A 15,389-nucleotide genomic window follows, 5' to 3' on the forward strand; every position below is an offset into this window, starting at 1 on the left:
GAACCATCAGACACCCAACTTTAACAGCTCCATTCAAAGGAGTTAAATGTGAGGCACTGCGACAGCCCCCCACAATCATCTTCCTAAAACTAAGAGCTGATTATGTCCTTCTGCCGCTCAAAGTCATTCGATGACTAAAAGTCCCAGTGCCTAACAGAGCAGATGGGGCCCTTTAAGATCAGGCCCCACCCAAGCCTCTCCCTCTGTGATGCAGTCTCTAGACCAGGTGCTGGGAGCTCCTTGCATTTCCTGGATCATCATTCTTCCATAGTGCTGAAATGTCACACAAGGACTTTATCCTGAAATGCTTTTGTCTGGCCAGCACATTTTTATTTAGTCTTTTAAACTCAATCTCAAACGATCTTTTTTTTTTTTCATGTTTTTATTTATTAATTAATTAATTTATTTTTTGTATTTTTCTGAAGTTGGAAACGGGGAGGCAGTCAGACAGACTGCTGCATGCGCCCAACTGGGATCCACCCGGCATGCCCACCAGGAGGCGTTGCTCTGTTGCAACCAGGGCCATTCTAACGCCTGAGGCAGAGGCCATGAAGCCATTCTCAGCGCCCAGGCCAACTTTGCTCCAATGGAGCCTTGGCTGCGGGAGGGGAAGAGAGAGACAAAGGAGAGGGGGAGGGGTGGAGAAGCAGATGGGCGCTTCTCCTGTGTGCCCTGGCCGGGAATCAAACCTGGGACTCCTGCACGCCAGGCCAACGCTCTACCACTGAGCCAACCAGCCAGGGCTCCTCAAACGATCTTATCTGACACTTGCCCCACATGCAAAATTTACAACCCCCCTAAATTCCCAAAGCATTTTGTGCAAACTTCCACAGCAGCCAACACAGCCTACTGTTACTTATCCTTGTATGTATTCATGTACCCTTCCCCCACTGCACATAAACTCCCGGAGGGTCAGGGTTGCCTTAGGTATCTACTGTAGTAGACCCTTTGAGTATGTGTGTGCCTGCCCGGAAGCACTTCCTTTGTGGAGCCGCCCCACACCTTCCACGATTCTAGGCAGGTTCTCAATCATGACCCAGGCTCCCTGAAGAACGTGAATTGTGAAGGGAACAGAGCGGAGCCAACCAGTGTGGGCATCTCAACAGAGCTCTCCGCCAGAATCCCAGAGCTCCCCTCGTTTCTGTCCCTCCCCAGCCACCCCTTGGCTTAGAGCAGGTCCTACAGACCGTCCCCAATATTCTTTCAATGAGCAAAACAGTATTCCTCTAACATTTTTTTTTCATTCATTTGGCCAGAATTGGCTTTTGTCACTGCAATTAATATTACTTGTTCTTTTCATTTATTCCATATGTATTCTGGGTACTTACCACGTTCTAGACATTTAACAGCAACTTCATCAGTATCAGCTGAATAACTAACTAGATCCGCTTGGACCAACAGCCTGCATTCACCCAGCAGTTTCTAACGTCGTTCCCTGTATCACCTGTCACCAACACGTGGGCCTCCCAGTGGCATCCAGAGCTCAAGGCCCACAAAGGATTCCTGTGATCCTCACTAGTACACAGGAACCCAGTCTTCCTCTAGGAAGCCTCTGTTGAGTTTCCTCTCTTCAGAGGTCTTCCAGAGACCCACACCGAGGGGACATACCCCGCGCATGCGCGCGTGCGTGCGTGCGTGCGTGTGTGTGTGTGTGTGTGTGTGTGTGTGTACACACATGCTAAGAAAGCAGACTGAGGCTACCACCACGCCTGGACTGAGGGAGGTTTATGGAAGCTGAGAACGACTGTGTCCTGGAGCCGGAGAGACGGGCACCTAGCTCTCCGGCACGACATAAATTTTTGAGACCCCTGGAGTTTGTACAGGGATCCCCCACGTCCAAGACAGCCACCTCTTGAATCTCGGCAGGCTCTGGCGGGGCAGCCGGGTCTGCCGCCAGGAGAGATGTGTGAACTGGGAAAGGGGAAGCCTTCGGCCACTCGCCACCTCGGTCCCAAACTCGTTACCAGTTCCTGGCTGTCAGACCTCAATCAAGTCCTTACACTTTATTACCCTGACGAGGATGAGGGCAATCACATACGGCAAGCGTCTGGCACACACTGGGCACGCAGCAGGGCCTACAATGCCAGCTGACCCGTCACCTAGCATGAAGAACTGGTGTACAGACGAGTCCTGCTCCACAGGAAGCTCTCACACTCAAGGCTCGGTCAGTGAGATCGACTGCATAGTGTCCTGATGACCAGGGCTCCATAACGCACTCCATCACATACTGGTCACAGAAACAAATACTTTAGCATCTCTGAGCCTCAATTTTCTGACCTACAAAATAGGAATGATAGTGTCTACCAGGGCCTTTGTGAGAATGAAATAAGATAACATTTTAAAGTTCCTTATGCAATGAATAATAGCACCCAGTAACAACTCAATAAAACATCTCGCCAACTTCTCTACAGCTTTAACCTGGATCTAAGTATCTTTAAACAGGGAAGGGGGGGGGGGGGACATAGGATTTGTAGAGCTCACTGCAACCTTACAGATTCTATCATTAAATTCTCTCACTTAGAGATGGGCAAACTGAGGCCCAAGACCAAACAATGAGTTACTGACACAGCCAGGAACAGAGAGTGTGGGTGTCCTGAGTGCCAAGCCATCTTCCCATGCAGTTTCTACCGCTGTGATGTGCCGCTTCCAAAACCATAAAATAACAGCGTCAACAACAGCAACACACTGTACATCAGAACATTCAAGACAGAGGGCCATTCTCACAGGTTATCTGGATAAGGTAGCCATCTGGAGTCATGTGACACTGGGAACCACCACCAAACTTCTCCAGAAGGGGACCTAGCCGGTCCCAGGGCCAGGGTCCCTTCCCTCAGGACCCAGCTGTGACCTCACAGTCCAAGAGGCCCCAGGGACCCCAACCGCAAGTGAAGCACATCCCGCCCCTTATCTTCAGCCATGTGACTGAGCCCCGCCAAGAAGGGAACTTCAGCATCTTTATCAAAGCATCAAGGCGTGTGGTAACAGCAACGTTCCAGTAGCTGCAACATCGGTCAGTAAAAAAGTCGATGTACGTGCGAACCACGAGGCCAACCGTCCACTTCCTCTCCCCCAGCCCGACCCGACCCCAGCCTCCGCTGCCTCTCCCACCAGGAGAGGGGAGACATCACCAGGGACTTAGGCAGCACTGAGCTGGAACCCAGGACCCATCACCCACCCCACCTCTCAAAACCCAGTGAGGGCAGCCAGGGCGATGGCGTCCTCTCTGGACGGAAAGTGGAAAGAGTTCAGGGGCCCAGAACTCAGTGTGAAGTTCTTTTAACCTGTGATTCCTCTCACCCAGGGCTCACTGCCTTTCTCTCAACTGCCTTTTCTACCATGTTTAGTCTATTTGACTGGGGGTCCCTCTTCATCAGCTCCTTTGATGAAAATACTTGCCACGTAGAGTCCCTAGTAGGTGCTAGATGGCCACAGCACTCTAGCTGCTTTACGTAGATGTTGTCCATGAAACGCACCCATATTTTGAAATTGAGACCCTGCAGGTCTTGGAAGTTCTACGTTATTCAAGGTTTCCAGCTACTGATTATCAGAGTTGGCGCTCAAGCTTAGGATACATTGTCTATCCTAAGCCCTCGTTTATCCCATGGCACCCTGCTCAAAGCCACCTAACACCAAAGCAGCCAGGAGCCCAGGGGAGCAGCGGCCCAGCCGGGGAAGAGAGGAGCGAGGGCCTTGGGCACAGCACTTGTCTCCGTTAAGCCTCAGTTTCTCACCAAGTAAGGAGCTTAGCTTTCCCATGCGGCTTTGTGGAGCCCCAGGATGCCTCGTACGTGCCTCAGAAACCACCCAGGCAAGCTGGGGACAGGGAGCCAGGCAGGTGCGTCCTCTCCCCCTGGTCAATCTGCATAGCTGCAGTTACCCGCTTTATCCAGTGGGGTTGAATATAACATTTCATGTTAAGAAAGAGTCCTGGCCCTGGCCGGTTGGCTCAGCGGTAGAGCGTCAGCCTAGCGTGCGGAGGGCCCGGGTTCGATTCCCGGCCAGGGCACACAGGAGAAGCGCCCATTTGCTTCTCCACCCCTCCGCCGCGCTTTCCTCTCTGTCTCTCTCTTCCCCTCCCGCAGCCAAGGCTCCATTGGAGCAAAGATGGCCCGGGCGCTGGGGATGGCTCCTTGGCCTCTGTCTCAGGCGCTAGAGTGGCTCTGGTCGCAATATGGCGACGCCCAGGATGGGCAGAGCATCGCCCCCTGGTGGGCAGAGCATCGCCCCTGGTGGGCGTGCCGGGTGGATCCCGGTCGGGCGCATGCGGGAGTCTGTCTGACTGTCTCTCCCTGTTTCCAGCTTCAGAAATGAAAAAAAAAAAAAAAAAAAAAAAAAAAGAGTCCTGGCCCTGGCCAGTTGGTTCAGTGGTAGAACGTCGGCCTGGTGTGCAGGAGTCTCAGGTTCGATTCCCGGCCAGGGCACACAGGAGAAGCGCCCATCTGCTTCTCCACCCTTCCCCCTCTCCTTCCTCTCTGTCTCTCTCTTCCCCTCCCACAGCCGAGGCTCCACTGGAGCAAAGTTGGCCCGGGCGCTGAGGATGGCTCTGTGGCCTCTGCCTCAGGCGCTAGGATGGCTCTGGTTGCAACAGAGCAATGCCCCAGATGGGCACAGCATCGCCCCTGGTGGGCATGCCGGGTGGATCCCAGTCGGGCGCATGCGGGGGAGTCTGTCTGACTGCCTCCCCGTTTCCAACTTCAGAAAAATACAAAAAAAAAAAGAAAAAGAAAGAGTCCTGTCGTCAAGAGAGAGAAGGAAGGAAGAAGAAAGGAAGAATGAAGGAAGGAGGGAGGAAGAAGGAAGGAAGGAGGAAAGCAGGAGGAAGGAAGGAAGAAGAAAGGAGAATGAAAAAGGAAGGAAGGAGGAAAGAAGGAGGAAAGGAGGAGGAAAGAAGGAGGAAGGAAGGAGGAAGAAAGGAGAAAAGAAGAAGGAAGGAAGAAGGAAGGAAGGAGGAAAGAAGGAGGAAAGAAAGAGGAAGGAAGGAGGAGGAAGCCAGCAGGCTTAGCTAGCCGGCTGTAAAACCGCCGAAGTCAATGAACAGTGGCCTTCTGACCAAGAGAGAGAGAACAGGAAGGGCCCTTGCTCCTCTCCAGGTTCCATCATGGCTGCAAAGAGGTGAAAATCAGCAGCAAGTCCATCAGCATCATTACAAATCAGAAGAGCAAGAGAGGAGGGGACAAAGACAGGAAAAGGAAGCCATCCCAATAAAGAGGGCACCTGTCTACGGCTGCCTGGTTCCCTGCCAGCCACAGGTGCCCACCCTAGAAAGACCAGAGGGTCCCAGGACAAGACAGAGGCCCAGGGGCTCTCAGGAAAGCTTTGGGGTGAAGGAAATAAAACCAGAAGGAAAGAGACAGCAGTCCAGACTGAAAAGGGACATTTGGTCCTTAACCGCCCACCGCAGGGTATTAAAGGATTGTGGTTGGCGGAGGCGGGAGTCCTCCTGGCACAGCGGGTGAACACGGATTCCTGCACCTCTTCCTCTCCTGTTTAAACAGCACTTTGCTCAGGAGATACATATGCTTCTTTATAAACCCAGATTTTTTTCTCCCAATACATTTGATTCTAAGATACAAGGACATGATTTTTCTAGTCCCTGCTGCCCACTTTCCCCGCCTGCCCGTCTCTATGAGGGTCTGTGGATTCCCAAAGGTAAATATCACCGCTTCTAAAAATTCCAAACACACACACACACACACACACACACACACACACACACACACACAACACACTGCCCAACATCTGGTTTTTCCAGTCCCTCTTCTTTAATTAAAAGAAGCCAGAAATTCTGAGTAAGTGTGCCAGCTCTCAATAGGCACTTGGTGCTTACTCTCTGTTCCCCCTTCAGAGAGTCGGATGGCCTTTCTCCAAGGCCCAGTTCTCCCTCCCACACTGGTTCTCTCTTGTCTAGTGAAACCCCCCCACCCCAGAGGGAACACTTCCCGTTTCCGCTGAAGTGCATCTTCCCCAACATCCTTGTCAGATGAATCAAGAGGATATGCACAGATAACAAACGCTATGTGAGCCTCACACTTTCACTTTCCAGATGTTCTAACTGAACATCTGCAAATCAGCTGATACATTCGAAATATATGAGAAATATCTAAAGCCATGCTGAGGACATATTAAATGCCCAAGACCAGCCATCTAAATCAGAGCATCGGCCCTTGTTTTCTCCAAAGAGAGTTTTTGCTAAAGATGCAACTCTAATGCCAATTCTCAGGAGCTGACAGCAGGTCCCTTAGAATGAGCTGAAATCGAGTTCATTTACTGGAATGAAGGCATTTCTCTACGACCTGCCTTTAAGGAAATAAGGCTCCCTGCAGAGTCTGCTTCGGCTGCGTTCTCACAAATCCTGTTCTTTACAAGGGTCATTGCTAGTCACTTCTAAATAGTTTGTTATCCTCTGGTTTCTCTTCAGATCGCAGATATCTTCTGCCTTTTACTAAATAGTTTATCACTTCCATTTTGTTTTCTTCTTAACCAGTGAGTTCTTTAGAAACACCTGGGGAGGACTATTATTGTATTGTTAATTTCTAATTGTATTATGTCATTATCACCTAAACACTAGCCTACATCAGTGTTTTCAACTGCTGGCCCCAGAAAGTCAGTCTGCCAGAATTTCATGCGGGTCTGCAAGAGTTAACCACCCTGATGTTGTATGAAGATTATAGTCCCAATGAATTTAGTCAAATTCACTTATGCTCAGGGTGATTTCTGCCCTAAGTGGCCCCCGAAATAATTCTCCTATTTTCACCAGTCCCCAAGTGTAAAAAAGGTTGAAAACCACTGGCCTAGATGACTTCATATTCTGTGGAATTTGACATTTTGCTTGTGCCCTATTACATGGTCCATATTTTTTTTTAATCTTCTGTGTGTGTTTGAAAAGATCTTGCATTCATTTGTTGAATACAAAAACCACCAAAGTTTCATCTCCCTGTGCCACATCAATTCCTATCTGCTTTAGCTTCTCAAGACCTGAGCTAGGTCTAGAGAAGGAGCCATAGAAAGGGATGGAAGTTCACCTAAACCAGTGGTAGTCAACCTGGTCCCTCCCGCCCACTAGTGGGCCTTCCAGCTTTCATGGTGGGCGGTAGCAGAGTAACCAAAGTATAAATAAAAAGATAGATTTAACTACAGTAAGTTGTTTTGTAAAGATTTATTCTGCCAAACAATAAAAATCTGACATAAAGTACTTGGTAAGTAATTATTATTATATGCTTTAACTTGCTGTAACTCTGCTTTATAAATTTTATAAAGTAAAGTTACTTCCCTACTTTATAAGTCACCATTACTGTGGAACCGGTGGGCAGTTAGAAAATTTTACTACCAACAGAGATACAAAAGTGGGCGGTAGGTATAAAAAGGTTGACTACCCCTGCTCTAAACAAAGGAAAAAGAACAAAACAAAAAAGACTTCTAGGTAGAGGTTATCTATACTGATGAGTAATCTGTGGTTAGGGAGGTGCATTCATCTGGAATCACAGCCAAAGCGGAATGAAGCCAGGGCTGGCTGCCTGGTCCCATCCATTGTTCACAGTGCACTAACTTAGAGAAGGATCTTGGGGTCTTCTAACCAACCATCCACACCCACCACCTTCTTCTCACTACAAGGTCCCATCCAGAGTAACAGATTTAGTAGTTCGTTCATTCACCCAACAGTACTCAATAAACATCTACCATTTGCCAAGCAATAGTACAGACCCTGGAGACAGAAGACAGACCCAAGCCAGCACCACTCGCTCTGCAGGACCTGCTGTCTCAGATGGCGGCACACAGGCACACATGGTGAGCAGTGACAACACTTAGTACAGGAACTGAACACCCAGGAGAATGTTCAGGGATGCTCAACCTCGCCTGAATTCAAGGCAGAGCCCAAGGAAGATGGAAGCCTACTAAAGATGTTTGCAGCGGGGACTCCTTGGGGAGATTCTGAAGGTGGAGTGGATTTACCAAAGGACACCTTCAGGAAGGCCAATGGGGTGAGAAGGCCACGCCTTTTTCCTGCTGTCTCTCTGCTCCCAGGAACCATTCAAGTAGATTCAAAGAATACCTCCTGCTTCCCCCTGGAGAGTTCTGGTCGTCTCTCAAACCTTCCTCCCCTTCCTGAGCCTTCTTCACTCTTTTCTGACTTCCTCCTCTCCTCCCCGCCCCCAACACCACCTCCAACATCCAGTTCAAGGACACAGAGAGGAGGAGGAAAGAACTAGTAGTCTTCTCTACTCCCTCCTCCGCCTCTTCTCAACCCTTCCTCTCAGCCTGCCCCACAGGCCCCCTCCCCCTCATGATCCATTTAGAACACTTTTTAATAGTTACCAATAGATAACATCTGTGAGCACTCCACATGTGCTGGGGATTCTTCTAAGACGTGGGCCCTATATTTACTCTCACAACAATCTTCTGGGGACCTCCCCACCCCGCCCATCTGACAGCTCAGAAAACTAAGCACACAGATGACCAGTGACCTGCGGAGATCATGCAGGCAAGCAGTGCGGGAGCCAGGACAGCTTGGGCAGCGGGCGGCACAGCCCTTGACCCCAACCATCGCCAAGGGATGCCTCCCAACAGCACCCCGCCCCCCACCCCCGCAGCTGTCGCCAGCACCAGGGGCCACCAGAACTGCACTTCTAAAGCACTGGAAGCAGAGGCCACACCGACAAGGTCACGAAGGACTGAGAGGCTGTCACAGGCCAGAGGAGGTTAAGAAAACACGACAACTAAGTGCAGTGTGAAACCCTGGTCTGGAGAAACCACTGAATCCCCACGAGGTCTGGAGGCTAGCCAAGGGTAACGTAACAATATCAGTTTCTCAGTTTTGACAAATGTGTCACCATAATTAAGGAGGAAACTGGGTGAGGGGTAGGCAGGAACTCTCTGTGCTATCTTTGTAACTTTTCTGTACATCTAAAATTAGACTAGACTAAAAAGTTAATTTAAAAAAAGAAAAAAGCAAATCTGATGCCACACCAAGGTGCTCCAACCCAGACAGCTAAACATACCAGACAGTACACGGTCCACTGATCTCTCCAAGTGGGGGTTGAGCTTCACTCGGTCTCCAAATGAAGACTGGGGACTGTTGCCATGGCAGTGGCCCAGCGCCAGAGAGCAGGCTGAGGCAGCAGTGGAGACACGGTGAGGGGAGGACACTGCAGAGGACCGTGGCTGGGGGTGAGGTCCCTCGGGGGCTACAGGATCTCCAGGTAAGTTCATTGGCAGAACATCCCCACTGATCCCCTGACAGGACGGGTCACGGCCTTCAGGCTGTGGGCTGGGAAGTGAAGATAGGGGGGAACAGGACTCTCGGGGTCTGGGCTCTCCTGGAGAGCAGGACATCGCAGGGCAGGCGGCTTCTGCAGTGACAGCCTGTGTGGCCGCTCTGGGGCATCGACAAAAGTCAAGAGTCTGGGGAAGTCCCCGTGAAGGCAGAGTCAAGGCTGTTGGCTCAGGGTCTGGAAGTTTCCCTGCAGTGAATGACGTTAGAACTGAGCCTTAAAGGAGAGTTAAGACTTGGCCAGGGGAAACGGGAAAGCCAGAGTTCCTCTGTGGCGTCCACATCCTCCTCCTTCAGTTCCTTTTTGCACAAGGGCAACCTTCCATGATGTCCTGAACTGGGTGGTTGGGGTAGAGCTAGGGGCCTTGGAATTCTTCCGTCCCCAGCCTTGAGCGCGGAGCCAGTGACCTCTGGCTTCATGAGCGATTGTATGGGTTCCCCGAGGTAATGCAAGTAAAGATTCACCAACCCACAGAGAATGGAGTGGGAAGAGTAAGTCAGAATAATGAATAAGGGGTGTGTAAGGGCCAAGCTGTTGTTGATTAGTTAACAAATGTTTAATAGGTGACTAACTCCCATGCAGAGTGCTAGGAGGCACTGGCAAGCCAGAGAACTATCCCAGCTGCCATACCCCAAGGAGCATACAGCACATGGGGAGATGAACAACTAGTGACAGACGACATGAAAAAGCAAGAAAGCCCCAGCCAGTGGCACAATGGATAGAGTGTCGTCCCAGAGTGAGGAGGTTGCCAGCTCAACCCCAGAGTCGCCGGCTCGAGCCCCAGTCAGGGCACATGTGAGAAGTAAGCAATGGGCACACAACTAAGTGGAACAAGTTGATACTTCTCTTTCTCTCTCATCTCCACCTCCTCTCTCTCTTTCAAAAATAATAAATAAATAAAGCAAGAAAGCTATGCTCAATTCTTGACCCCACCACTTCCGATCGCAATCAACAGTGAGCCTCAAGCCCCTCACCCGTAAAATGACAATAATATAACAGCACTCTGCCTTGCAGAGGCCAGGGGATTACAGACAAGTCATGTAACAACACACGCCCTCTCCGATAGTAAGTAACTGCTCAATAAATGACCACTGTTACTGTAGCTGATATGATGATAACAAGAAGTAACAGAACCATCCATCTTAAAGGTAATAGAAAAGGATCTAGAAGACAGAGAGTCCATCTCTTAAAAAAACAAATGGAAGGTGGGTTCGAGTTCACGCCACGGTAACAAATAACCCCAACGACTTATCAGAAGAAAGGTATTTCACTGCAAAGCAAAATACAGGATGCTGGAATTAGGGAGAATCTTCTAGGCTCCAGTACGGGAGCATTACCTGCAAGCAATGAGTTTTGAAAGACAGGTGTGGATTTGGACAAAGGGGAAGGGAAGACCGAAAGGGAGAGAGGACACATGAATAAACATCTCCCTCAGTGCCTGCCAGTCCCCCAGCCTCGCCTCGCCCACACGCACGGGAATAAAAATAAAACTAATCCCCTTCTCTCATCCAAGCATTTTCTCTTCGGGCCTCTGGCGGATGGGTCTGTAATCCCTACTCAATCCCCTCCGCTCTCTTCTCAGCTCTGCTTCCCATCTGCTCACAGCACAGCAGCCTGCCGGTCTGGAGCCGGAGCCCTCCGGGGACAGCGAGGAGCTGAGGAAGAAATCACAGGCTCGGTAGAAATCTTATCACTGAAGGATGGGATCTCATTGAAGGTGTTCTCAAGTCAGGACATTGAAATGTGGCTCTGACCCAAAGTGCCTGGCACATAGTAGGGGCTCAATGTATGTTTACAGAAGGAACTGAGCTTTCAGGGGGAAGTCCAGCTCTTTGTTCCAATGGGGCTGTACCATCGCCGTTTATCCTGAGGAGCGCTGATCCCACAGAGATACCAGACCTTCAAACGGGGGAAGAGGCCAAACACAAGCCCTTTAGGACACAAGACAGAACAGAAAGGGACTTTAGAGCCCCAGGTGGTTGATTACATTACGTGCTGTCCATGGGGAGGCCGGCACATCCCAAGTCATTTCCAGTCCTCGGAGGTCAATCTCCACCAGGGTCCAAAGTCCTCGTCCTCTATCCCATACATCATGGCTTCTCTCTTATCATTATCTACCTTTGATTTCTTTGGGGGGGCATCTCTTTTCATAAAATAGAGCCCTTTGTTTTTCCTATACGATCACTGATTCTTTAAGACCTGGACTTCGTGTAATAATTCTGGCTAACATGATGGATGCCCAGCAGGAAGAGGTCAGAAACACTGAGGATGCCCGTGCCCACCACATAGATGTCAAAGAGCACTGGTCGCAGTGCATGTGTGGGACCCTCACCAGCGGAAGAGTGGTTGAGAACACGCAGGATCCTTACCTCACCCGAGAGGCTCTACATGCCTCTGAAGACATCAGACTTGATTTAAACCAGGAATTGAAGCGAAGCTTAAGCTCAAGCATCACATCTTCTGGGAAGCGCCCCCCACTCCCTAATGCCCCGTGATGTCTCCTAGAGGCCAGCCAGCAGGGAATTCCTGCAGTTGTTTAGCACAAGGATGATATCACTGTATCTGTTCCTTGTGTATCTCCCTATCCGTCAAGGGACCCCTAAGACCCAGGAAAATGTGTTCATCACCATTACACCCCAGCACTATCCCCAGGACCTGGGACATAGTGGGTGCTTAGTCAATGTTTGCTGAATGAAAACAGGGCCAGGCAAGAGGTTTCTAGAAAGGAATTGTCTGGACTCAGCAGATCCAAAGGTCAGCTAGTGAGAAATCAGCGGGTCCCGCCTTGTGAGATAGACGAGGTGGAGGCACTGTGCATTCCTGGAGAGCCTGTCCTTGTCACTGAAGAAGCTGACCGCTGAGAAAGCCCACCAGGAGGAATAGGACGAGAGATGAGTCAGCTCTTGTGACCATGGCCTCAGGAGGGTGTGCCCTTCAGTGTGGATGCTGTTTTCAGCAGGTCAAGTTTGAGGCACTCACATTTACTGCAGAGGGTGATTAGCACAGATGCTCTCATTTCACCCTCTCCATGACTCGAGGGAAAGGTAGGACGATCTCCTCTACAGGTGCAACTCCGAGACCTCAGTCCTCCAGACGCCAGAGCCTGACGGCGCTTAGCACAGGCTCACAACAAACCATGTGACACAACCACACTTCCTCAGGGTGGATGGAGGCTTTAAACCTCCTGACTTGCCTCCCCTCCCTCAAAGATGCTCAAATCCCTACAACATTCAATGTTCCAACAAATTTCTTGCCTGCTCCCTCCCATGCTCCAGCCAGCCTAGCTGATCCTTGGGCAGCTATGACCACTAAAAGCTATGCTTTTGTGCGGAATCATAATTTCCACCCAGCAGCTTCACATCTTCCCCCCTACACCTACACAGAGCAACCCGAATCTGCACATGACGGTCCCCCAGCTATCTGGAGACGGTTATCACCTCGCCTCCCCCAGGGTTTAGAAAGACACCTCAGAAAGAGATTGCACAGACCGCTCAGTGTGAAACTGGCTTCGTGCAGATGAACACATGTCTTTTCCTGATAAAAGAAATCATCAGAGAGAAGATGATTATCTTGTCGCAGTGAGAGCTGTCTCTCTCCTGGGGGAGGGGGAGAGAGGAACTGGACTAGAAACCAGAATTTATACAAACCTTAACACGTCTTCATGGAAACCATTAATCTTGCCAAAGGGGCTTCTGAGATCAACCAAACTCTTTCTTTTACAAAGGAGGAACAGAAAAGCAGAGAAGGCAAGTGACACAGAGGAACTCAGTGGCAGGGCCACAGTGGGACCCTTGGAACCTGCAGCCCAGTCCCACCCAAAACACTAGAGCACCTGTCATTTCAGCACTGCGCTCCCATAATAACTGCACCTGCAGTCGCTTCCACCACCTCCCCAAGAGGCAACGGGAGGAAACAGTGTGAGCTCCAGGCTTCAGGGAGTAGTAATATGGAAGCTTGGGGAAGCAAAGGGACCTGGCAAACTGAGTTTATACTTGGACTTCAAAGCTCGGTGAAGGCTCTTTGCTGTTTGCTGACAGCAGGCGATTGAAAGAGGCCATAGGGCATCTTTCTCCGGAACCGGATCCCTAACTAAGGGAAGGGAGCCGCCAATGCTCCCTGTATGTTATTTTATGATGGCTGTGTGTGCTGACACAAGAAGCCTCTCCCCAGCCAGCGTGCTTCAGAGAAAGAGCACTGTGGACGGGTCACCAGCTCCGTCTGGGGCTTGCGTCAGCCCTCCCACTCAGCCTTAGCTCTAGTTTCTGCGCCTACAAAAATAGCGGCAATGCATTCTGCCCCACTATTACCTTTGCAAGGCTCAGATGACAGAGAGCAGATAGGAGGCAGGGAGGCTCACTCCCGCAACTGTCCCTTCCTTTCTCTCACTTCCTCATTGACCTGCCGCCTCTGCTGCCCTCCTACCCGGAGCAGGTGAAATGTCATGAAGGTCTCACCCAAGACAAGGGAGGAGAAAGAAAAACACTGGTGACATCATCCTACTAGTACCTCATACTTGCACAACGTCTCTACTTTTCCAGAGAGCTTTATAAATTAGTATCATTACGTGTACCATTTATTATTCCCCTATGTGCCATGCACCACACAGGGACTCTGTGTGCTCTCCCGAGGTTAGTCCTCACAACCACCCATTTGACAGATGCCAAAACTTCAGCTCAGAGGTTAACAGATAGCTAGTACTTCTGCACATCTAACAAGTTTCCAAGTAAACGGACTACCTTGTGTCAAAGGCTAGATTTTAAATTCCATTAAGGCAGAGCCTGTGCCCAGGACTTGGCACTGGGCCTGCCCCTAGACTGCACGCAGTAATTATGTGTTGAATGAGTCAGTGAATATCTGACTGAAAAACCTATGCTTTAACACTTCTCTCTATTAAGTCTCATTATGTCATTCAATCTCATAACAAATCTCTAAGGCATGATCACTCCCATTTGACAGATAAGGAAACAGAGGCTCCAAAGAGTAAGTAGCCTAAGGTTTTACAGCCTTTGTGCGGCAGGGCTGGAGGGTGGCTGCCTTCAGAGCCTGTGCCCCAACCACAGCTGTAACCAGGAAGCTGGGGTATTAATAATTATAGGCCGCCGTATGACTAGGAGCTGGACCCATCCGTGCACGTAACCAGTTCACTGATCGGGAGGTCACCCAGGAGCCCTGAGCTGCTGCCGGGGGAAGGGGACAGCCGGACCCAGCGACCCCCGGGAGGGAAACAAGGGGGGTAGGAGGAGGCCAGTCCCGGGCGCAATGCCAGGAAGCAGCGGGCAGGTGGTGAGGTGATCCCGGACCCCACGGAGAGCTAGCTCCTCTAGGCCCAAGCTCCCCCCGCGGGTCCCAGCTCCGGACTGACGCTGTCCAGCCTGGGGGTGGAGGAGGGAGTGGAGGCTGGAGGGATCCGGGGGAATCGCAGTCCGGCGATGAATCACCGGCACATGACCCCGGGGGGGAGGGCTGGGGAGGGTGCGGACCGGGCGCGGGATGCGGCTGGGGCGTGTGGCGGGCAGGCCTCGCGCCGGGGCCCCCTCCAGCCTGGATGTGGGGAGGGGAGGGAAGCCCTTCTCCCGCGCAGCTCCACCCTCCGAAGCCCCCAGCCCGCCCTGTCCCGGGGACGGCCGGACTCACGGCCTTCAGCTGCTCCAGCCGGTCCTTCATCCTGCTGCCCAGGCGCCCGGGGGCAGGTGAGCGCGTCCCAGGTGAGCTGCCGGAAGTGGCGACCCGGCCCGGCTCCGGCCAGGGAGCTGGAGACGGAGGCGGGCGGCGGCGGCGGCGGCCGGCTGGGAGGAGTGTCCGAGACCACGGGAGGCTCCGCCGCGCCGCCCCCTCCGGCCCCGCCGGCGCCGCGCGCTCCAAATCCGGCTCCCGGGCCCGCGCCCGCGCGCAGCGCTGATCCGCCCGCGGGCCCGCCCATTACCTGGGCCGCGCCCCGCGCTCCTCCTTAAAGGGGCCGAGCCCCGCCACCTCCGCTGCTCGCCCCGCGGGCCCTAGCTTCTGGTCCCTCCACCGGGCGGCGGAGGCCGGGGAGGAGACCGAGCGCTGGGAGAACCCGCCGCAGGGCCGAGGAAGAGCAAGTGGGTCTGTTTGACCTCAATTCCATCCTTTCCACTCGAC

General features: G+C 51.7%; 1 protein-coding gene across 2 annotated transcripts in view; it reads right to left on the reverse strand.

Moving 5' to 3' along the window:
• Positions 1-15,174, reverse strand: part of STX3 (syntaxin 3) — a 40,440-nt gene extending 25,266 nt beyond the window's left edge. For both annotated transcript variants that reach the window (XM_066361205.1, XM_066361196.1), the window contains exon 1: positions 14,904-15,174. In XM_066361205.1, the coding sequence (XP_066217302.1) occupies positions 14,904-14,933 (30 nt within the window). In that variant the 5' untranslated portion in view covers positions 14,934-15,174. The remainder of the gene's footprint in view (positions 1-14,903) is intronic.
• Positions 15,175-15,389: the final 215 nt, after the last annotated feature.

This window comes from Saccopteryx leptura, chromosome 1 (genome assembly GCF_036850995.1).
Source record: "Saccopteryx leptura isolate mSacLep1 chromosome 1, mSacLep1_pri_phased_curated, whole genome shotgun sequence".
In the NCBI taxonomy this organism is placed as follows: domain Eukaryota; kingdom Metazoa; phylum Chordata; class Mammalia; order Chiroptera; family Emballonuridae; genus Saccopteryx; species Saccopteryx leptura.